The sequence below is a fragment of the Vipera ursinii genome, assembly GCF_947247035.1.
Source record: "Vipera ursinii genome assembly, chromosome: 2".
Classification (NCBI taxonomy): domain Eukaryota; kingdom Metazoa; phylum Chordata; class Lepidosauria; order Squamata; family Viperidae; genus Vipera; species Vipera ursinii.
Genome location: NC_139513.1, coordinates 119744428 through 119767488, shown reverse-complemented (window position 1 = coordinate 119767488; position 23061 = coordinate 119744428). Strand labels below are relative to the sequence as shown.

Genomic DNA, 23061 nt, shown 5'->3' with positions numbered 1-23061 from the left:
GGCTGGAATATCGGAGCCTGGCTGTGCCTCCATTTTTTTCAGTGCTGCCTTAACTTTGAACAGTCACAGAATGAATAGGCATAATAAGCCACGTCCTTCCTGTACACCAGGGGTGTCAAACTGCCGGCCCACGGGCCGGGTGCGTCATGCCAAAGCTGCGCCCACCCCATTGCCGGCAATGGAAAAAAAGTCATGACACATCATGTGATATTGCAGGTTTGACACCCCTGATGTTTACCCACAAGTCATGGTCTCTATCCACATTTTCAAACCTGAGATACTGGTAGCTTGTAAGCTACCTTTTTCCATAGAGCTGCCTGAACAGAAAAGGATTTAATACAAGGCTGCTTCATAAATAAATAAATAAATAAATCTCCTACTTGTTTTTTGAGATGGTATTCATATTTCATGACCATTAGTACAATTGCATTAGGTTTTTTTAGATGTAACTGCACCACAAACCTATATGTTTTATGTAAGTTTAATTTTGGGGCTGTCTTTGGAATTTCTGATCTGAAGATGCTGATAGATCTGTTAAAAATTCCTATCATTCCTCTTACCTGCAGTTATCTTGGAAGCAGAGAAGGAATCACTGTGTAACTAATGTAAGACTATGATGTAGTTTCTAATTTTTGAAGTCCAGCAAAACTCTGTGTCAAGATTATAGGTGCCTAAGAATTCTAATCACTGTTTACATGGTATGTGTAAAATAAACTCTGTGGCTGAACCATATCATTATTTCCCATTATATTTCTGTATTAATTCGCTGTGCTCATTGCTTGATTGGCAGCTGCAAATTCTGATGGATTAATTTCCTTATTTCCAGTTCCTCATGGGCTCTCTCTCAGATTGACACGGCTCTACACCCAAAATCTTGCAAAACTGGATAGCCGTGAACATGAGCACGTGCAGAAAGAGGTGGAGGAAAATGTAAGAAGTAGGGGTATTTGTTTTATTTTTAACTCTCCCTTGTTATAAAATGGGTGTATGTGTATATCTGTACAACTTGCTCCTCTTTTTATCTTCAACATAGTTCCGGCAGGTGGGTGAGGTAGTTTTGGACAGACCCTAAGTCTACACCGAACATGACCAGCTAGTCAGGACAAGATATAAACCAAAGACTCCTCCCCAAACCCTCCGTCATGCAGATTGCTTGCTGAGGAGGCACAGATATTGAACCTAGTGCAAGGCTTCTTTCCTTGGATTTGAATATTGATACAACTTCTGTTGTGGATGTGATGTCTGAATATAAATCAAGTGAAGGGCAGAAGATGAAGGGCCTAAAGCCGTGGTGGCGAACCTCTCTGTGGGCATGTGCGCCGTCGCCCCAGTCCTAGGCCTTCAGTTGGGTTTTATAAAACATTTTCGCTTTAGGCCTCCACCGCCGTGTGCAAAAAAAAAAAAGGTTCAATCAATCAATTTCAACTTCTTGCGGGGGAAAAAAAGATCTCGCAAAGTTGGAATTGATTGATTGAACTTTTTGGTCCCACCCAGTCTGCTGTTACCACCGCAGCCACGCCTACCCAATGGGCCATGCCCACCCGGCACTCGATGATACATAAGTGGGTTTTGGGTTGCGGTTTGGGCACTCGGTCTCTAAAATGTTTGCCATCACTGGTCTAATGCCTTTAACACCAATATTTGACTGAACACCTGAGGAGCTGTGGCAGTCCTTGTGTACCAGTTTGATGATTATTGGGGTAGTTAGGACACTTGGTTGGAAGTTAGCAAGCTGATGTTCAAGACTTGAGTATTGCTGGGTGGTGGGGTGAGCTCCTGTCATTTGCTCCAGCTCCTTTATGGGAACATCAAAGGAGCCCTCACGGGCAACCTCCAGGAAACAGTGATGTCACTGGGTAATCCTAATCCTTATATGGTGCCTCCAACGTGAATGGGATGGGGGATTGGGGATTGGGCTAGTTCTCTTGAGGATCTGGTCTAATGACTCTCTCTTGCTCTTCACAGCTGAATGAGGTGTACAGGGTAATCCCAGGTGTCCAAAAGTTCCAGCAGACAAAATTCAGGTGAGAGCATAACTCTGCGTGGGAAGAAAGAATGAAATCTCAATCAACACATTATTTTTTAACAGGAAATAGATGATGATAGATGAGTAGTAGGGAACTGTTGTAATGAGAGAATATCTCTTTGGCTGAGAAGACTGTCTTTTTTCCTAGAATGAGGAGGTAGTATTTAATTTAATTTTCCCTCTGACCAGCTTTCCAATGCTACAACAATAACTGTGTAAAGTGTACAGGATACTGATTTGGTCTGTCAGTCATTAAGGTTCTTGATATTCTTTTGATTAAATCCTTGTTATTTATTAATTTTATCTGTTTTCTCCCCAGGATTCAGCCAAATGCTGGAAAAAGGTAAACAAAACCATTCATTTCTGTGCTAACTTCCAGGTCTACTTAGAAATAATTTCCACTGCTGCGCTTTGCTGCAACAGTTTTTGCCTACCTTCCGGAAAATAGGATGTTGTTATTTAACATTATCACTGCTGGTCTTTTTCTCTGCATTCCATTAATTACATTCCAATGTAGTCCTCATCTTATGTCAGTTTATTCAGTGTCCATTCCTACTTAGGACAGAGATGAACAAGTAGCATTTAGGACCAGTCTTCGAAGTTTTGACAGTTGCAGCATCCCTGCGGTTACCCGATATCCAACATCCCCTGCCAGCTTCCCTTAAACAAACTCAGTGGGGAAGCTGGCAGGAAGTTGGAAGTTGTGGTCATGTGACATCCTTGCTGAACAATGGTGGGACTGCCAGAATTGCCATTGCTAAGCATTGTGGTCACATGCTGTCCCACTTTATGACCGCATCACTTGGTGACAGCAATTCCAGTACTAATTCCACTGTTAACTGAGGACTACCTATAAGAGCTGCACTTAGATTATGCTGGCTGTTGTAGACAGACATTTCCACTGAGAGATTCCTCCCTGAGTCTTTGGATCTGACTCTAGCCTGAAGTGTTTGAAGACAGACATACAGCCATTAATAGGCTGCCAGGAAGTGTGACCAGATAAACTGTAGAAGCCCACGTTATCTCTTTGGTGCCACATGTTATCTGTCCTTTCAATCCCCTGCAGATGCCACTTTTTCAGTGTGGAGCTAGCGGGAGCCACCCAGTATTAATTCCTTAGCTGCGGAAGGCTAGAAGTATTTTAGATCAGCATTGTCTGTGAATGAGCAGTTATAAATTTGTGTGAGCATTTGTGGGCAATGGATGCATCTTGCTACAGCTCATGCTGGGGTGGCAGAGAGATTTGGGCATGATTTTTTTCCCCTCTTGTATGACACCAGGGGCTTCACTGCCATACTTCCTCATACGTGGCCACATGTCAGTATGCCTCTGATTGGCAGGGGTAGAACAAAAGCACGAACCTGATGTTTTTCCCTCCTTTCCAGGCAAGAGCACACAATTGTGGACACGGTGCTCCCAGCTCCCCGCTCAGCCAAGAATGAAATTATCAAAGTAACAGAGAAGCATGTCTCACAAGGAGGTTTCAATGAATTAAAAGTGTCGCCCGGCTACTACACCGTGATCGCTGAGCAAGGTAGGAGCCTCCTCCTTCCTTTAGTTTTAGCGTTTGAGCTGCTCCATTTCAGACTGATGGAAGGTGGGGGGGGGAGCCTTCTATGATGGAATGCTCCCCCAGGCCTAGTTCTTTCTCTTCAAGGGAGCCCATCTGCCAGGGAGATTTTGGGAGGGAATCGTTTTCTTTCACGCATGGCACAGTTCTTGTGTTTTTATGACCGTCATCAGCAGTGATATGATACAGATAGTCCTCATCTGACGACTGAGCCCAACATTTCCATTCCTAAGCAAGACAGCTGTTAAGTGAATTTTGCCCCATTTTACAACCTTCCTTTTCACAGTCGTTGAGTGAGTCGCTGCACTTGTTAAGGTAGCAACACGGCTCTTAAGTGAATCTGACTTCCCCACTGACTTTGCCTGTCAGAAGTTTACAAAAGGGGATCCTGCGACCCCAGGACACTGCAACCGTCATAAATGTGAGTCGGTTGCTGAGCATCTGAATTTTGATCACGTGACCATGGGGATGCCACAACAATCATAAGAGTGAAAATGGTCATAAGTCACTTTTTTCAGTGCGACTTTAAGCATTCACTAAGTGAATGGTTGTAAGTCAAGGTACTACCTGCACAGCCTAACGCAGACTGACAATTGCACTGAAGGCTAGGGGCGATTCCAGAAACAAGACTCTGCCATTTCTAGTCACATGACACGGTGGTCTTATTCTGTTTTCCTTTCCTGAAAAAATATTCAGTGACAGACGAAACGTCAAGATAAATCCAAGTGGTGCTAAATTGTAGCCTTTAAATGTTGCTGAGCTTCAGTTCCCAACAGTCCTGGCCTGCATGGCCAATGTGACAAATACTAGGAATTGCAGCTCAGCAACATCTAGGAAAATAACTGTTGCCCACTCCTGGAATAAATGGTGATGATGCATATTCAGGAAGAGGAACATATTGCCATCTAGACCGGTCCTGTATTATGTAGAAAGGAAGAGTAACTATATAGCAAGAACCCAAGCCGTATTGTTTTAAAGGGAGTGCTTTCCAGTTGTGAGCTAATCCTTCTTCTTTCCTTTGCCTCCATCCAAACTCCAGATGCCCACGGCCTGATTGAGTTTCAGGAAGGGGTAGAGCTGGTGGATGTTCGGGTTCCCCTCTTCATCAGGGAAGAGGATGATGATGAAAAACAGCTGCAAGTAGATGCTGTTGATATTCCTGTGGGCACTGCGCAATTTGGTCGTCGCCAGGTCAACATCACCATAATAAAAGAGCAAGGTTGTATGATAGCGTGCAGTGGGGAAGTTAAATGTTTGTCATACAATCACCTCTGGCTGGGCTTTCTGTAATTTACCACAGTGAAATGTAGCACATTCCTGGAAAAAGTCTTCTGTTCTAATGGGCAGTCAGAAAACTTTTTGGTTCCCTGAAAAATCAAGTGTCCTATCTACAGTATATAATATAAGGAAGAGGTGGAAGAACTCCTTTTGTGACACTTAGAGCACCTTCAAACTCTTCAGGGCACATCCTGAAAGGGAAAGTTCAAAGGTTGGTGTAAATGGATTGGGGGAACTTTAAAAAGTAGAATTAGTGCCCTAAGCCTTGCAAATATTTAAGGCATTCATTTCATCTTTTGAAAATTTCCCAAGTCTCCCCCAATGTCAAGCTGATTTCTGCCATAAGTGGGTTTAGGAGATACTTGCAAGCCTTTAAGGAGGTCACAGATTATCATTATAGCTATATGAAAAGAGTAGATCTGCTTGCAGTATCACTGGTGATAAACGTGTTTTCCATTTTTCTCTGGCAACAGATGCTTATGGTATTCCAAGTCTCATTTTCATTTAGGGAGGGATGAAAATGGTGAAAGACATAGCAAAATCCATTTAGAGGGTAGGCACACACATACTGTATCTGTTAATATTGGGGATGCTACTAAAAAAAAACATTCTGAACTTGGCTGCCAACTTAGGCTATGCAAAGTATCAAGAAACTAGTTGCAGGAATATTAAAGTGTGGATCTCGTTCTCTAGCTTAGAAATGGGGGCTATAAGTAGTATTTCCTGCTTGTTAATGTAACAGTATGTCTGAATAGTGCCTAGATGAAACCATTATTTTATTAGATGATTAAGATTGTTAACATATTATCTATGTATCTCTTCAGCAAATAGCATCATTAGCTTCCTGGAGCCAGTGTATTCATACAGCCGCTTTGACCAGCTCGCTAAGATCCCTGTGGTTCGAGAAATATTGGAGAAGGGAAAATCCCAGATAACATACAGGACCCGAGATCTCACAGCTCAGCAAGGCAAAGTAAGCACTCTGTGAAAACTAAGAGTTCTCATAACTGTCCCACAAAAACTTTTGGCAACTGCATGGTCATATTGTAGCCCTCTGCATAAAAGAGGGAACTTCTAGAAAAAGCATGAAATCCTGAACATCACTTAGAAAAGCAAACATCAGCTTCAGCTTTTCAAATGGGTACAGCAATACTTGTTATCTCTCTGTTACTGCGCATATAAAGCTGTGAGGAGAGCAGGAAGCAATAAAATATGATCTCAAGGCTGATTGACAAATCTGCAAGTATTCCGGCCATATTAGATTAGCTCTGTGGACCCTGCATTGGGGTTGCCAACAGGCTTTTGGATGTCCTGGTATTAACCTAGTACATGGCTTGGGAGGTAATTATCTGCACAACCACATTTTCCCACTGAAATTAGCCTGGCTAGTTTGTTATGCCTGAGGAAAAAAATCCATTTTAGGGAATTGAAGGGGGCTAGAAATTCAACAGTCATTCTTTTCAGTGGCTGAGAGGGTTCTTTGAAACAACCTCCCACTCTGGTTCTGTTGGCTCCACCCCTAATCATCCAGAACTCTTCTAGAGGACACTTGGATCTTGACACCTTCTTGGTTTGGTTATAGTTTAGTTAATTTGATATGATGTGGTTTTTCATTAGTCTTTGTAGACTTTTTGTTTACTGCATTATATATTGTTTATTATGCAACTTATCTTTCCATTGCTGGGACTCCTTAGGCTGTCTATCTGAATTAAGGGTAATGTCATAATAATAATGGGGAAATCTTGGATAAACTAGCAGTTCTTGCAGCATAAAACTGCAGACTAAACATTGTTTGATAAAATGCAGTGCGCCTTTAGTGTTTTTGCTTTTGCTTTTTCTTTGTTTAGCTTGGGGCACAATTGAGACCAATGTATTCAGAGGAAGGAGGCTGTCTTAGGGAAGTCTTAGAAAAAAATGGTCTTTCATCCCCGCCAGTTGAATTTTTAAGCTTCAGGGAAACAGGGGGCACAGTAATTTTGTGAAGGAAAAGATTGGGACGAAAGCTTAAAAAGTTCTCCGAGACAGTGGTTTGAGTTAGGGAGAATTTATACAGTAAACATTTCGCCTTTACTGTAGTTGAGCTCTTACACCATCTTCTTTCTATAGCCAAGGGAGGAGAGGAACAAGTTACAGTAGGAATAAGAAGTTGCTGGCGTTGCTTTCAGTCCATTATCAGCCCACTGGGCATATTCACAAGCCCCCCTAACATATCCTCATTTCTTTGTAGCTACTTTGTGGATAATCAATAGTATTACAGATGTCAATATAGATTTTGTTCTTCTTTCTCAAAGAATGAGTGAAATATACATTGGTGAAATGCAATTCTGGTTCTGATAGATAAAGTATGGAAATGATTACATAGTACAGAACTTTTAAAATATGTATCTATACCTTTGTATGGTGCAAGGTGCAGGCCATCTTCTAAAATGTTGTAAGTTGCTCTGAGTGGTGCCTTTGGATCAAAAGGATGGGATATGAATGTTTCAATACTTTAATCTAAAAGTAGTATCTGGTTCAGGGTGTTCTCTCTTTACCTTTCCAGGATTATGTTTTTACGGAAGGTGATCTAATCTTCCTGCCTGGAGAGAAGCAGAAGGAAATGCAAGTCAAATTGATGGAGTTGACAGAGATTGATACCCTCCTTCGGAACCAGCAGCTGAAACAATTTGCAGTAGATCTCATCAACCCCAGGTTTGGGGCAAAAGTTGGCAAATACCCTCAAACCATAGTGACAATTGTTGATCCAGGTGAGCTACTTTCATTTCTGATGACAATTCTCATTTTGATGTCTAAGTATCATTTGCCTATTGTGCTGTATTGTATAGACTTTTAGACTTCTTGATTACCTAGGCTCTGGCAAACGCAACCATTGAGACTTCAGTATTTAAGATTAAGAAACTTGATATAACGTGATTCCCAGAAAGTATACTCTCATTCATAAATTATCAGTGTGGTAACTGAACAGTTAGATCCTATTTGTTCAATGTTGCTTTGAGTTTCAGCCAGATCTGCTGTATCATGTATATCCAGTCATAATTTTGACTATTTTAGTGATATCGTTTTACCTATTATTTGATGTAATAGGAATACAATTATACAAATAATTCTACTAATGTAATCCCATAAAAGTGTTACTACAATAATTTTTATAATTACCTGTTTTATTTTTGCTTTGCGGAGTTTATCTAAATGTATGACATATAGTATGATATATTATGACCAATATATTACCTTGCAATAGATGTCTACATGTATCATTTTATTATTCCAATTGATTCTTCACTGTGCCAAATAACTTTGCACAACCTCCCTTACAGGATACACATATTTCATCATCAAAACATATATTGAGGTGTATTTTTCTTATGTGAACTATGTTGCTTCTGTGTAAACAGTCTCAGAATGTTAAATATTGTTCAAAAAGCAGAAAAGAATTAGCAACAACCTTTTATTAGGCTAAATGGATCGTCTAGCATCCTTGAGAGACATCAGCCCCGAGAATGTGGCCTGTGTTTAATACCTCTTAACTCTTATTATCCCAAGTTGTTTACAAAGTAGTGTAATTTCCTCTACCTTTTTTCTCCTTCCAGAAAATGTGCATGAGATATCATCAGAGGTTCAGTTTCCATATTCTCCTAGAGGCATTCTTGCAGCACCTCTTAATCCAAATGCCCAAGCCTTAAACTCTAGAAAGATCCGCTTCAATTGGTTGCCCCCTCCAGGCAAACCAGCAGGATACAAGGTATGGAAAGTAAAGCAATGAAAACATGCAAGACTGTTGTGTATGGAGGGAAGCACACTCTTGTTTGTCCCATGCGCTAAAGTCAGGGCTCATGCATAACAATGCACTGCTATACAAGCAAGGAAAATACTAACACTCTAGGATATGCTTCCTAAAGTTTATGCCAATAAGTATTGCAAGTAGGAGTACAAAGCAGGGGGAAGTCAGAAATTAAATACTTCTCTATATTAGTTTAGGGTGCTATGTTATTCTATTTTATTTTTTTAAAGGTATTTATAAGCTCAATAATTTATACTTTTTTATCTCATGAAACCTCAATGTACTTTAGTGTGGTTCATCTTTTACTAATGTTATACTGAGCATCAACTATACATTTTCAGTAATTTGTAGATCCATTTTCAATGCCATCTCTGTCTTGTGAAATAAAACTTTTTCCTCGTTTCCTATTTCTTCCATAACATCTTTTGCATGTGATTTATCTGTAGAAGCAAACATCACTATTAACACTATTGATACTAACTTATGATTCCATTTTTTAAAAAATGCCCTTCAGTATTTTCAATGTTATACTATTTATACAGTATCAGAGGCATAGTGTCACATCATTTTGACATGAGAAACAAACAAAACTGCAACATAAGTTCTGATATATCTTAATCTGGATTTAAAATCAACTAAAACTCCATATTTACCAAAACATTAAGTGTGGCTCCAAGCTATTAAAGATATGCAAGCCTTAACTCTTCTCCAGTGTGGTGGCCCCAAGATATTTAGATTAAATCCTTGGGAATTGTGGTAATTGCAATCCTAGCATATCTGGGCGATGTCAGGTTGTAGAAGCTGCCACTGAGTAATGTGGGGAAAAGCAGAATGTTGGAAGGATCAGAATAAGCAGTGCCTGTTAGGCCTGTACATTATTCAACATACAGTAGTCGTAAATGAACAAGTCAGTATCTCACCATAGATTGTATTCTGAATTGATTTGGTGACTCCCTTTTTTATAAAAACAAGCGAAAGCAGTCTTACAGATTACTATAATAATTTAAGGAATGTGCATCCTAACCTTCCAGGCCTGACTCTAGGATTATGACTCTGAAAATGTAAAGGCTAGGTTTACTACGTTTTAAAGCACTGGATAAAAAGAACATCTTGTAAAATTATGGCATTGCATTACAACGCTCTGGCTTATTCTACTCGTTTAAGGGATAGTAACATTTTTGAATGACAGTTTTCCTTCTTTATCTTTTAATTATGTGATGGTAAATGCTTCTTGGCCACTTATGGAAAGTTTTAAAAGGAAAAGTCTTTCTCTTTGGACTGCAGGTGAAATATTGGATCCAAGGAGATCCCGAATCCGAGGCTCATCTGCTTGATTCCAAAGTACCTTCGGCTGAGCTGACCAATCTGTACCCCTACTGTGATTATGAAATGCAGTCCTGTGCCTATAACGCTTTGGGTGAAGGGCTTTATTCTAAGGTGGTCCACTGTCGGACACTTGAGGAAGGTAAGGTTGCATCCCACAGAGTTTGATTGAAAAATGAGCCATCTAAGGACTCCATTCTGCAAGCCTAATCCATCAAGCGTCAGCATGTTCATGAATCATATTCAGATGAATTGGATAGAGAAGCTCAAAACAGGGCTCTGGTCAGGAAGATTATGTTGAGGCATCCAGACTTTTAACCTGGAGTTAAAATCTAACTATTTCTGCCCATCCAGGGACATCAGACAGAGCTGGTGTGTTTCAGGTCTCAACAATAAAACTTTGCCATTTTACAGGACCCAGGAACAGCTGTCACTGTTACAGTACTTGCCCTCTGGAATGTCATCACCCCTAGAGACCCATATGGCTCTCATCCAAATGACATTCAGACAATCATTAAAAACCTGGTTGTTTTCCTAGGTTCCTGGGATAAGATGAATGTGGAATCCCCATCACAATTTCTTTTGTTATTGTTTACCATTACTGAACCAATCTTCTGTGTGGCTCTTTCTATGTCTGTTGCTTCTTTTTAACTAATACCTAAAACTAATATACACGTATACATCAAACTTCACATTGTAACTTTAGAATTCCCATAAGGACCAGTTCGTGGAAAATGGTCCTAAATTAAGGACTTGGTTGTTTTTTAAGGCACCTGATTTAAAATTACTGTATTATATAGCTTTTGTGCTATTTCCAGCTTCAAAGGCATTCAGACATTCCTATACCGTATGTTAGTTATTACAGAATTGTTTCTGCATTTCATCTCTGTAGTTCCCAGTGAGCCTGGGCGCTTGGCTTTCAACGTCGTCTCCTCCACCGTGACGCAGCTAAGTTGGGCTGAGCCTGCAGAAACAAATGGCATGATCACAGCTTATGAGGTCAGCTATGGACTCGTCAACGAGGAAAACAGTAAGCATGAATTCTGTGGGCTATCCTTAAAAATCATGTATCCTGGCTAACCGGTTCAATATCTTCATGGTAGTATGTCAGTTGCATGCATTTAGAAGACATCATTGGGGGCTATTGCTCTTGAAATCTGTGATATCAAAACTTTAATCCAAGCTGCAGACTATAAAACCCCCCAGATGGCGATGATACGAAGTATAACACACACCCATCTCTCCCCAGGTTGGATACACTTGGTTGCGCTGTGTGTGAAGCTTGACTTTGCTTCTCTTGCTTAGACTTCTTATTGAACAGTCTTATTACATGAATGAAGTTGAATATATGTGTCCCAGAATCATGTTGTAGAATCCAATTTGGGTTGGTCACCGCTAGAGAGGCTAGAATGAAGTTCCCTGAGGATGAGCTCCAGCATGAGTCCAAAAGTTTGGAAGGTGACCAACCTAGATTGGATCCTCCAGTCTTATGCAGTTTATTTTGCAGCCCATGTTTTACAGCATTCCTGGTGTTTTGTCTTTGTCTTTCACTCCATACCTTCAACTGTTTCCACACTATTTGATAGTCCCCACAGTGCCTAGACTTCCATCATTCAATGTTATCTCCTCTCTGTAAATTTACTGTTCAAATTTTTGCTTTACAAAGAGATTTTTGGCTCAATCCAATTAGGGGGGGGGGAAAAGCACTGTTCTTGCTGGTACTTCCGGGTATCCAATTTTGTAAGATACAGGTAAGATACAGTTTGACAGGATATATTGGCTGCTCTACCCTGGTGCTTATTTCTTCACATAAAACCCCTTTGCCTATTGAAAAGAGGTCATTAGATTGATTTTGCCAATCCACTACAACACTGAGAGCCCATTTGATGCAGTAGTGAAAGGACTGGCCTAAAAACCAGGGTACCGTGAGTTCTAGTCCTCCCGTAAGCAGGAAAACTGACTGAGCAACCTTGGGCCAGTCACTCTCTCGCAGCCTAACACGCTTCATAGGATTGTTACACTATTGGGAAAATAGGAGGCAAGAGTATTACATATATTTACTGCTTTGAGATGACCAAATGTATGAAAAAGAAGGGTGGGATAAAAATCTAATTATTATAAAGATAAGGATAGCTACCCACTGCACAGTACACATTTCCATTCTCTCCTGTTGGATACTTTTTTATCTTCAGATAGGAAGCAATGGATTTTGCTGTAGTTTCTCATGTATAAGAAGTAGAAGGCTATTCCACTCTCATAAAGTACTCTTATCATGCACATACACATATTATACTAGAGTTGGACCACTGAGCCATATTGTATATTATATAACCAGAAATCACTGTGAATACAGTGACACGGTGATGAAAAGGCAAGAAACAAGTCCCGGTGCTGAGAGTTCAAATCAACCTATGATAAGGAAAACTTACCAAACTTACCAAAATATTTCTATTTTGCAGGACCCGTTGGCCCTGTAAAGAAAGTCTTGGTCGAGGGCTCGAAGAAGCGGATGCTTCTGATTGAAAATTTACGGGAATCACAGCCTTACCGCTATACAGTGAAGGCCAAGAATGGAGCTGGATGGGGGCCAGAAAGAGAAGCTACTATTAACTTGGCTACACAGCCAAAACGCCCTATGTCCAGTGAGTTTTTATCATAGCACTCCAAATGTGTATGGTCAAGTTGCTGCAATACAGAATTTTTGTTCTGGACGTGAACTAATGCAGCATTGTTAAGAGACATTCCTTTGAATTTGTGCTTCTGTTGTATAGGTATTATACAATTAGTGTTATAGGCTACATTTAGAGAACTATATATTGTGGCATATATTTTGTATTTAATGTGACACCACTGATAAAAGGGATCAAACTGTTTATTAATATTCTTACTTTTAGTGGTATATGCTAAATATATCACACTATTCGACCACGTTCCAGAATTGTTATCCTAACTTGCATATTTTTTTTAAATCAAAGCGCTTCAACACCAACATAGTGAAACTGTCTGATATTAGATCAAAGTACTAGATCAAAGAGTGTCTTGATATAAAATTGGGATTCATTATGCTTGAATGTACCAAAAATCTAACTCATATTCTCTCTCTCTCTCTTTCTTTTTCCTTTCTTTTCTTTTCTTTCTTTTTGTAGTTCCTATCATTCCTGATGCACCAATAATTGATGCACAAGGAAGAGAAGACTATGACAGCTATCTAATGTACAGCACAGATGTACTGCGTTCACCAGCTGGTAGCAAGCACCCCAGTGTCTCAGATGACTCTGGTACAGTATGCTTCATTATAGCTTGCAAAAAATTTTGATGGTCATTTTTTTAGGATGTATAGATATAAGAGAAAATGTATATACCAGAGCAATAACAAAACAACTTGAACACACAGAGCGCCATGTTAACAAGTTAGCAAATATTTTTTCCTATTATTTAGAAGCAAACATACCTTAAGAAACAGCGAGTATTATTGCTTCCAGAAATTCTACAAGAAAATGTCAAGGCAAGAAAAGTAGAAACAAGAAGTCCAAAGAAACCATTTAGGCTATCAGGTCCAACCTATTTAACAGCCTTAAAAGTACCTTCTATACATACATACATACATACATACATACATACATACATACAAACATACATAAATTCCAGAGTGCGATAATCCAGGCACTTATATGCATCAGGAGGCATCTGGTTGGTCCATGTAGAAATTAAGATGCTGGACTTGACCTGTGCTTTTCCTTGGAATCTATTAGACTCTCTAAAAAAAAATCTGAGGAATGTTTTGTGCGGAGGTTTCATAGTTCTGAATATCCATACACATACTTTTGAAGTGCAAATTTTCTGTTTGATGGTTTATCAACCCCTGATAGCAAAACAGGACTGTAAATTGTTTTTGTACCTGCATTTCATGGATTTTCCTCTAAAGTAGCGAAATAGCAAATTATCGCTTCTATCTAACCCCAAAATCATGGCACAAGTCCACCGTTAGATCTCTGGACTTGTTAGAATGCCTTTGCCATCTGTTTTTCGAGAATGAAAGTTTCAGCTTAGGGATAACTGGGAATAATTATGCCAACTAATTATTTCATCATTTTTAGGGTTGTTTTTTTAGTTTCCTGTTTCCTGGTTAACCCCTATCAGTCACTGAGGTAGTACAAATCCAAAAAACAAAAATATGCCTTCCAAAACCAATAATAATTTAAACCAGGACAAAAAGACTAACAACCATATCCCATTCTCTACATCAGAGGTGAGGGGCTTCTGTTGGTAAATCAGTTCTTAATCCCATCAATCCATGCCATTTAAGCCATGGGACCCTGTAGTCTAGTAACATAGTCTACAACCTGTAGTCTACAACCTGGGTAGTAGATAGAAAAGGATACTGCCCATCATTTCAAAATCTTGCCTTTTAGAGGGTTAGGTAAACAATGCATACATGAGAACCAGTTCATAAGTTGTTGTATTTAGGCATATGATTTATTTCAAGATTCAAGTATATTGTATTTTGCATTTGGTTTTGATTCAGCATTTAGTTCCAATCCTTAGTCTTTTTTTTTCCCCGTGACCAAAGCATACTTCTGGAAATTACCCCTCTCTATTCCTTGACATAAAAGATTTTTTGAGTCTTTTGAACAAGGACAGACATAATGCTTATATCTATGGATTCCATAGGAATGCAGATCATGGAAATATTGTGCATTTTTTAAAACAAAAGATCTTGTTGGTAACATATAATAAAATATTCTAATAATTATCTTTTAAAATAATCAGTGATGTTATCTTAAAATAGTTCCCCACATTAGGATGTGTTAAGCATATGTAACGATGCTGAATTATCTGTTTTCAAAGGTCAAATAGCAAAATTTCCTGTTTCCTTTTCAAAGAATAGAGACCTGTGTCTCCCCCCCCCCACCCCACCCTAGTCTGGCTCTCCTTAAACTAAAGAATTTGTTCTTTCTGGACATTGTCTGCTGCAGAGTGATAGTTCTCCCAAGCATTACCTTGGCCATTCCTTCCCATTTTAGCTGTTCCCTCAGCCTTATTTATATTCAGCTTTGGAAATAATCTTCCATGAAGTAGCTGGCTCCACTTCACTTATCTCTTAATTAGACTTGTTCAGTGTATGCATATTTGAGAATAAACCACTCCAGATACTACAGATATTAGAAAACTGCATTGTCTTGAGCTGAAATGAAACTGCCCCTTTAGCCCATCCACAAGGCACAATTATAGTTTTCTGACATTGAACACTGATTACTAGAGGGGTGGATACACTAATTTCCATACAGCTCAAGGATTGTAAAGAAACTGATCATTTTACAGCTAGAGCTCAACTTGACAACCATTTGTTTAATGACCTTTCAAAGATACAATGGGACTGAAAAAAATGACTTGTCTCCATTCCTTGCACTTAAATTTGTCACAGATCCCCACGGTCATGTAATCAAAATTCTGGTGCTTGGCAACTGAATTGTATTTACAATGGTTGCATCCAGTGATGGGATTCAGCCAGTTCGCACCACTTCGGCAGAACCGGTAGCTAATTTTTTGTTGCCCAAGCCCAGAATAGACTTCCGGAAGCAGCAGCCACACAGAGAACCGGTTGTTCACATATTTGAATCCCACCACTGGTTGCAGGGTCCTCACCATTTGTAACCTTCCCAACTGGCTTCCGACAAGCAAAGTCAATGGGGGAAGCCGGGGTTTGCTTAACAAGCATGTGATTCTCTTAACAATTGCGGTGATTCACTTAATATTCATGGCAAAAAAGGATTGAAGTTGGATGTGACTCACTTACTTGTAATGAAATCCTGGTCCCAACTGCAGTCATAAGTCAACTATTTGTATGTAATTTTGCAATTTGAAAAAAAAAATGCTTCAGCAAGCACAGTGATGCTCTGATCTTTTATTCTATAAACCAATGCTTTGGTTCTGCTGTGTGTGTGTGTGTGTGTGTGTGTGTGTGTTTGTGTGTAGATACATGATAAGGATAATACAGTAATGTGATTTTGAGGTTGCGGTAATGCATAGATGGATTTATTTGGGCGTAACCGCAACTGAATGCAGCATGATTCAGCTGCTGTACGGTTATGGCCATTTGTATAAGCTATTGATATCATACAGAAAGTTTGAAAATGATTTCCCCCTTCTATTCTTTACACTGAAGTCTTTATACATGCATATTTGGAAGTATATCCTACTGAATTAACTCCGTGAAACTTTTTTCAGGTGACTCTGCATGGGACATACATAGATTTTGGGGTCCTGCTATACAAAAATCAATACAGGCGGTCCTTGACTTACAACCACAGTTGAGCCCAAAATTTCTGTTGCTAAGCAAAACAGTCGTTAAGTGAGTTTTGCCCCCATTTTATGACTTTCCTTGCCATAATTGTTAAGCAAATCACTGCAGTTGTTAATTAAGCCACATGGTTGTTGAGCAAATCTGGCTTCCCCATTGACTTTGTCAGAAGGTCAGAAAAGGTGATGGTACGACCCCAGAACACTGCAACCATCATAAATACAGGTCAGTTGCCAAGCATCTGAATTTTGATCGGTGACCACAGGGACGCTGCTACAGTTGTAAGTGTGAAATATGGACATGTCACTTTTTTCAATACTGTTGTAACTTTGCTCACTAAACTAATGGTTGTGAGTTGAAGACTACCTGTATCTGATGACAGCTAAGGCTTAATGAGGAACTTAGTGCAAATAAGGCAGTTTGAGAAACTAGCTCTTGCTCCCTGTTGCTGCATATCTTGCTTCAGAGATATCCAGATTACTTCCCTAGTAGTATTGCTCTAGTTCGTGGCTAATTTGACTTTATACCTAACTGTGATTTTTTTAAAAAAAATTATCACCCAACATTGCATTTATTAAATGTAGAGGGTAAAGGGAGGTCACCTCCAGTCCTATGATCTGCTGATACTAGACGCTTTTTTAAAAAAAGATGGGATGTCATAATTCTGCTATTATTGGTAAGAATCAGAGAGTGAGCCTTATGGATCCTGCTCAGGTCTCCACTTTGAGCACAAATACAGTGCATATGTGGCAGAATCCTTTCAGGGCAACAAGAGTCCTTGAATATTGTGTTTTCCTCTAAAGTGCTGCTATGAGACACTAAGGCAGGATTGCAGGCAGCTTGCAGGTGATGGACCAGCTGCTGTGTACCCCTCATGGCGCTTCCTGCACTCTTCCAATTGTGCCAACGCCAAGTCCTTCACTTGTTCCAAAAGGCTCTCGGTGGAAATATGTGCAGCTGCTGGGGGACGAGCTGGACCTTCGTCACGTCACCTGGAGGCTCCCAGTAGAACTGATCCCTCGTTACTCGGACAGCAGTTGCTTTTCCTCGGACACAGAGAGTTTCCTCCATGAGGGTAGCACCCCCTCTGAGCTAGTGGACAGTGATGCAACCAGCGGCAGCCTACCAAGGAGTGGGACTTCCCAGCCCCAACCAGGTGAAGGATGGCCACCTTCTTCCCTCCCAGTAACCATGATGTCTCGTCCTAGTCCAGGGCCTTGGAATATAATTTATTCAAGCTACCCTTCTACAAGCTACAAGCACGTTATTGGCACGATACAATTAGCATTTGTAATGGAATCTGCTTGTGATCGGTTATTAACTCCAAAGTCGGTGCTATGGAATTGAATGAAACAGAATGGAAGTGCAAAGAGAGAATTGTTGCCTATGTCTGCCCTTCATGTAACTCATATGCTAATTTCAAAAATCCTCTGCAAACCATCAATTCAGACATCTAATAAGAGTTCCTACTCCTATCAGGTAGAAGAAGTGGAAAAAAGGGGGGAAAGGTGGTCAGAAGATAGACTGGATGGTGCCACCCATTCTTTCCTTCAACCTTTTCCATTGCTGGCATTCATCTCTAAAGAACACCCCCAGCAACTTTTTGAAGTCCCCTCCCCCCATTTAAATCACATTAGCTTAAGAAAATAGTGTTGTCTGCTAATGCCTTCCCCTGAGCATTTGCTGTAATTCATTTAAGAATGTCTCTCCATCTTGCCCTCATTATTTCCAATAGTGGTTAGCAGAACTGATTGAAGATCTTGAAAACAGAAAAAAGAGATGACCAGCCAGAGTATGTGCTATTAATATCTGGTTCCTTTATATATAATACCTCTGAATATGAAGGGTCTCTAATTATTCAGACAAATATTTGAGTATATTAGTTCTACAGGAACTTAATGAATGCTCTAAAATTGCTAGCAATTATAGTCATATCTTGTCTTTTCCAAGAACCTGGAACTTATGATTGCTTGTTTTAAAGTGGATTAAAGTAGTGATAACATTTTCTTCTTCAAACAATTATAGCATTATTGAATATAATGTCCTTTAGTATTTGGTACATCATCTGGCATTCATGAAGCCACCTTCTGACCTAACTAACCCCTGCTCTAATACTATTGGTTCTTTCAATTTGTTTAATTCTGATAATGATGTTTCTTTGTGCAATGTAGGTTTAACTGATGTGACACAAGGGATGTTGATTCTTATGGAGCCCCCAAATGCACTTTATAGATAAGGAGCAGAATAAAGCTGAGGTCAATGTTTCCCAAACTGATGCTCTTCAGATGTCTTTAGCTTTGAATCCCATTAATCTGCAGCGACATATTTGGTTGGGAATAATACAACTGAAGTCAATATTATTGGAGGCACTTGGTTACATTTTGATACTAGAAACTTTGAATTCACATATCTTACTGAGCCATTTATTTTGTTTAAACATGGATTGGTTAATGTAACCACAGTTGGCTGACTTAATACAGCATGCTACCATGAATCTTGATATATGAACTGTAGTGTTTGAGTTCACTAAATAAAAATTAAACCACATTATTAGTACAGACTGTGAGCCCAAGCATTCTAAGATAACTTTATGTCAAATCTCATAACTTTATGTCAAATCTCAACTAACTTGGCTGAGATGCATTTCCATAGTCATTGGTTATAGATGTTAACTGCAGCAAATTGAATAATTTCCAGAACATCTGATGAATGGACGACTGGATATTGCCTTCCCTGCTGGTAGTGGAAGTTTAACCCGAAATCATCTAAGTCCACATGTATACCACGAGAGAAGAGTGATCGGAAACTCATCGCTAACAAGAGAGTATACCACGGTGTCTGGACATGGTAGGTGACTAATGTGTGTTAATCTGTTAGTGATTTAGAATGTTCAGTGTTCTATCAGAAGGAGATTTCAGTTAGTTGAGCTCTTTCTCTCTCACTTAGTCTCTCATACCAGTTAGCATTAGATAGGGGAAAAAATATTCCTTTTTTCTCAGGCTATTCCTTCGGTCACTGTGCCTGGTGTTGGTGCTGCAATCTTTTCTGGTACTCTCAATGGTGTGTCTTTCTTTCTCTCTGTTTTGGCATGTCCTTTAGACCCATCCAAGAATGTTTTCTCTCCCATATATGAAGAAACTAGAAGGATACCCCAGATCCCACAGGATGTGGGCTTTAGGAGGGCAAATGTGATGGGTTACTCTGACAGCAGTGATGCTCGGGATTCTATAGCCATGACTGATGGGCCTTCTTGGATTTCCAAATACCTAGGTACAACAAATGGCATAGCATGGCTGATCATCTGCAAAGGCTGTTTGATCCAGCTACAGTGATTAAATCTCATAAACTGCTAATTTATTCATGTTAAGTTCCTTCAAGTGGCTTTGCTTGTAGACCTGCTTGGGTGCATGTGCTAATTTGGTCTGCCTTCTAACCTTCCATCTCTTTGACTTTGATGACTTTCATGTTCTAACTACATCACTTCAATTATTATATTACATACTCAAAGGAGTTAGTGCTCAGGCAGTATCCTTAGCAATCTGCAATTCTTCTGTGTCTCCATGTCCATTTGCCCAGACTGCAACAGGCAAATATTGCAATATGTTCCTTTTAAAGCATATTTATATAGTTTAAGGAGTTGCTGAGGTTCATGGCTTACATTTACTATAGCTCACAACCTTATAATTACAGCTATTCCCTCTGGTTTTGAAACTACCTAGACCTCAGTAGAAAGGAAAGAACCTTGCTTGCATCGAAAATAAATATTTGGAAAAGAGGGAAACTTCTTATTCCACAAAAGGAAGGGGTTGTCTGGCCAGATGAGTCTAATCTTTTAAGGAGAAAGCAAAATGCTTTAGGAGCTTTTTCCCTCCTGACTGCTCTGCCTAGATACAAGAAGATGAGCAAAGGTTGGTGGGTTGGCTCAAGCTTGCATGGAAAGCAATGTCTCCTGATGGAGACATTCTAGGAATTGCTGCAGTTCAAATAACAGTTGCTATATAATTTTGTCTTCCACTTCTCAAGGGTGCAGAACAACTACCATTATGACTATATTTAATTGTTCCCTTCCCATTCGGAATAACAGGCAAAACAAACAGAAAAGAAAAGGCAAGAGTCATTTACAACAACAACGTAAGGACTGTAAAAGCCACTTTGTAGGCTAGACAGGCAGAAGACTCGCAGAGCACATTCAGAAACACTAACTAGCAGTGGAAAGACACAACAAGAATTCCTTAATCTTACATTTCTTGGATGAGAAGCGAAACATCTTCAAGAAAAAACAAAGTTCAGTTGCCTCTTGAAAAAGCACCTTTGGGACAACTATGACCTGGATGACTGAGAATCTCCATAGACAACTCCTTAATCTCACAATACAGCCAACTCAGTTTCTCACTTTGAACTGGGAAATTGTTAACTTCATAAACCAAGCCAAATTGAAAAATGCTAAGGAATTCCTAGGACATTCAGACAAATCAGCCATGAGTAGACATACAGAAATAAACCATATTTATGTACTGCTCAAAAAAAACCTGCAATAAAAAGCTTAGGAATGAAACGAAAAGACTAGAATACATTCCCTCCAACAGCCCATATTTGGATAAGCAGGGATTAACACAAGACAAACAATCAGGCAAAAAATGATGTTCTAATCAAGGAACCACCAAGGAGGAAATTACACCCCCATCCAAACTGTCAAAGCAAGCTACTATTTATAAAAAGATAGCAAAAACCCCACTCACTCACATTAATGATGTTATCTAGTTGGGTAATGAAATGTCTGCAAGCAAACAACCAGGCTTAGAGAGTAGCAAAAGTTCTACAAAACGTACGGTCCAGAGTGCATTTTGTTCTCCTCAGCCTCAGAAGGCCAGGCCACTCACTCTGAAGATGTCCATGAAGTTCTGGTCACTAGGCCCTGGTTTGTCTGGGTGGGTGTTTAATCTAACCTCCAGCTGGAACCTTGCCATGCCCTGGGGATCTAGGACCTGGGGACAAGAAAAATTGCTTCCCTGACAAACCTAAATCTCCTCTTCTTTTCCTGCTGCATGTTATCAGGTAACGCAGGCAAGATACTCTTCTCATTCAGTGCCCAATGATTCTTCAGCCATGCTGTTCCCCTCATTTCTTCAGGCCTCATTCTGATGTGGAAAACTGCATTTGGTCCTTTCCCTGCCTTGAAATCTAATCCTGCTATTTTCTGGTCTGCCTCAGATTCTAGAATGCAGCTTCTGAATGTTCCGGACACTCCTACTCGCTTGGTGTTCTCTGCCCTGGGTCCAACCTCCCTGAAAGTCAGCTGGCAGGAACCCCACTGTGATAAAGAAGTACAAGGATACAGTGTGCAATACCAGCTTCTCAATGGAGGTCAGTGAAGCTCTCTCTGTGGTGAAAGTGGGATTTGGAAATATATACCTAAAATCCTGTTTTGTCAAAAGGCACCATTCTAGAGTGATCAGAACATGGTTTGTAACATGGAGCACCCCTCCCCCCCACCAAAATGGTATTACTGGGGTTTGTTTCTAAACTGCTCAGATTTTCCGGTCCTGATGTTTTACAGATGTTGCCACACACCATAGCAGGGGCAGAAACCTCATAAACCCTCTGTAAGGGAATGGACAGTTTCTAAATTTGATAAACAAATAAATATTGTTTCCTAATATATGATCCAAGGATCTATTAGAAGACAGCTGTTTGACTGGAATAGGGGTAATGCAGTGGTGGGATTCAAATACGTGAACAACCGATTCTTTGTGTGGACGCCACTTCCGGAAGTCTGTTCTGGGCCTGGGCCTCCAAGGCCCAGAATGGACTTCCGGAAGCAGCATCCATGTACTTCCAGATGTCTGTTCTGGGCTAGAGCTTCAGCTGGTTTGCCGAAGTCAACAAAAAATGAGCTACCAGTTCTATTGAACCGGTGTGAATTGGCTGAATCCCACCACTGGGATAATGTGAATTTGGGTCCTGATGAAAACACTAAATTCAAAATGTGTAAAATCCTTAATTCCCAAATAATCCACAGGCAGAATTGATAGGTTTAGTTTTCTTTTCATTTTCTCTGAGATAACATGTTACGAAAGAAAAGCAACAAGGATGCAGTTTTTCTTTTGAAGCATCATAAAATGAAGGGCATTGATCATCTGTGAAGATTATACACATGGTTGCCTCAAGGTGTGACTTGTAGCATTCAGCCTACTGCATTCACTAGCAGTGCCTATTCTGCCAATAGAAACTGCAATTTTGATCATCTTAGTTTGTGGGATTGACAGCTGTTTTTTCTCCTATTTCTTAGGCGAAATAAAACGACTTACAATTCCCAGTCCAATGCAAAACTCTGTGGTGGTCGATGATCTATTACCTAACCACTCCTATGTCTTCAAAGTAAAGGCCCAAAGTGATGAGGGATGGGGTCCAGAAAGAGAAGGTGTGATAACTATTGAATCACAAGTGGATCCACGCAGGCCTCTCAGTCCTGTGCCAGGTAACTGTTTTGAAGTGTTTATAATCTCATAGATATGCTACTACTTTTCCAAATGTTGATTTTTGAGCTGCACTTTTTGGAAAAGAGGTTTGAAGTAGATCTGTGCTTACTCTGCATGAAAACAATCCATGTAGTCTTTATTCATATTCCATCTTTCTTTTGGGAAATGGGACTGTCATCTCCTCTTAAAATTAAGATAGGTTAGGGAGAGAGGGAGAGAGGGGGAAGGAAAGTGAGAGAGAGAGAGAGAGAGAGAGAGACAGAGAGAGAGAGACAGAGAGAGAGACAGAGAGAGAGAGAGAGA

At 40.0% G+C, this 23061-nt stretch overlaps 1 protein-coding gene across 4 annotated transcripts in view; it reads left to right on the top strand.

Moving 5' to 3' along the window:
* ITGB4 (integrin subunit beta 4) overlaps positions 1-23061 on the top strand; it is an 83837-nt gene that overhangs the window by 53568 nt on the left and 7208 nt on the right. For 3 of the 4 annotated variants that reach the window (XM_083351353.1, XM_083351351.1, XM_083351352.1), the window contains 16 exons: positions 827-930; positions 1966-2024; positions 2346-2369; positions 3412-3560; positions 4636-4815; positions 5699-5847; positions 7417-7621; positions 8465-8616; positions 9940-10120; positions 10871-11008; positions 12438-12620; positions 13125-13256; positions 18977-19126; positions 19379-19549; positions 21491-21643; positions 22569-22757. In XM_083351353.1, coding sequence (XP_083207479.1) covers positions 827-930; positions 1966-2024; positions 2346-2369; positions 3412-3560; positions 4636-4815; positions 5699-5847; positions 7417-7621; positions 8465-8616; positions 9940-10120; positions 10871-11008; positions 12438-12620; positions 13125-13256; positions 18977-19126; positions 19379-19549; positions 21491-21643; positions 22569-22757 — 2319 coding nt within the window. The remainder of the gene's footprint in view (positions 1-826; positions 931-1965; positions 2025-2345; positions 2370-3411; positions 3561-4635; positions 4816-5698; positions 5848-7416; positions 7622-8464; positions 8617-9939; positions 10121-10870; positions 11009-12437; positions 12621-13124; positions 13257-18976; positions 19127-19378; positions 19550-21490; positions 21644-22568; positions 22758-23061) is intronic. The other variant, XM_083351354.1, reaches the window with a different exon arrangement.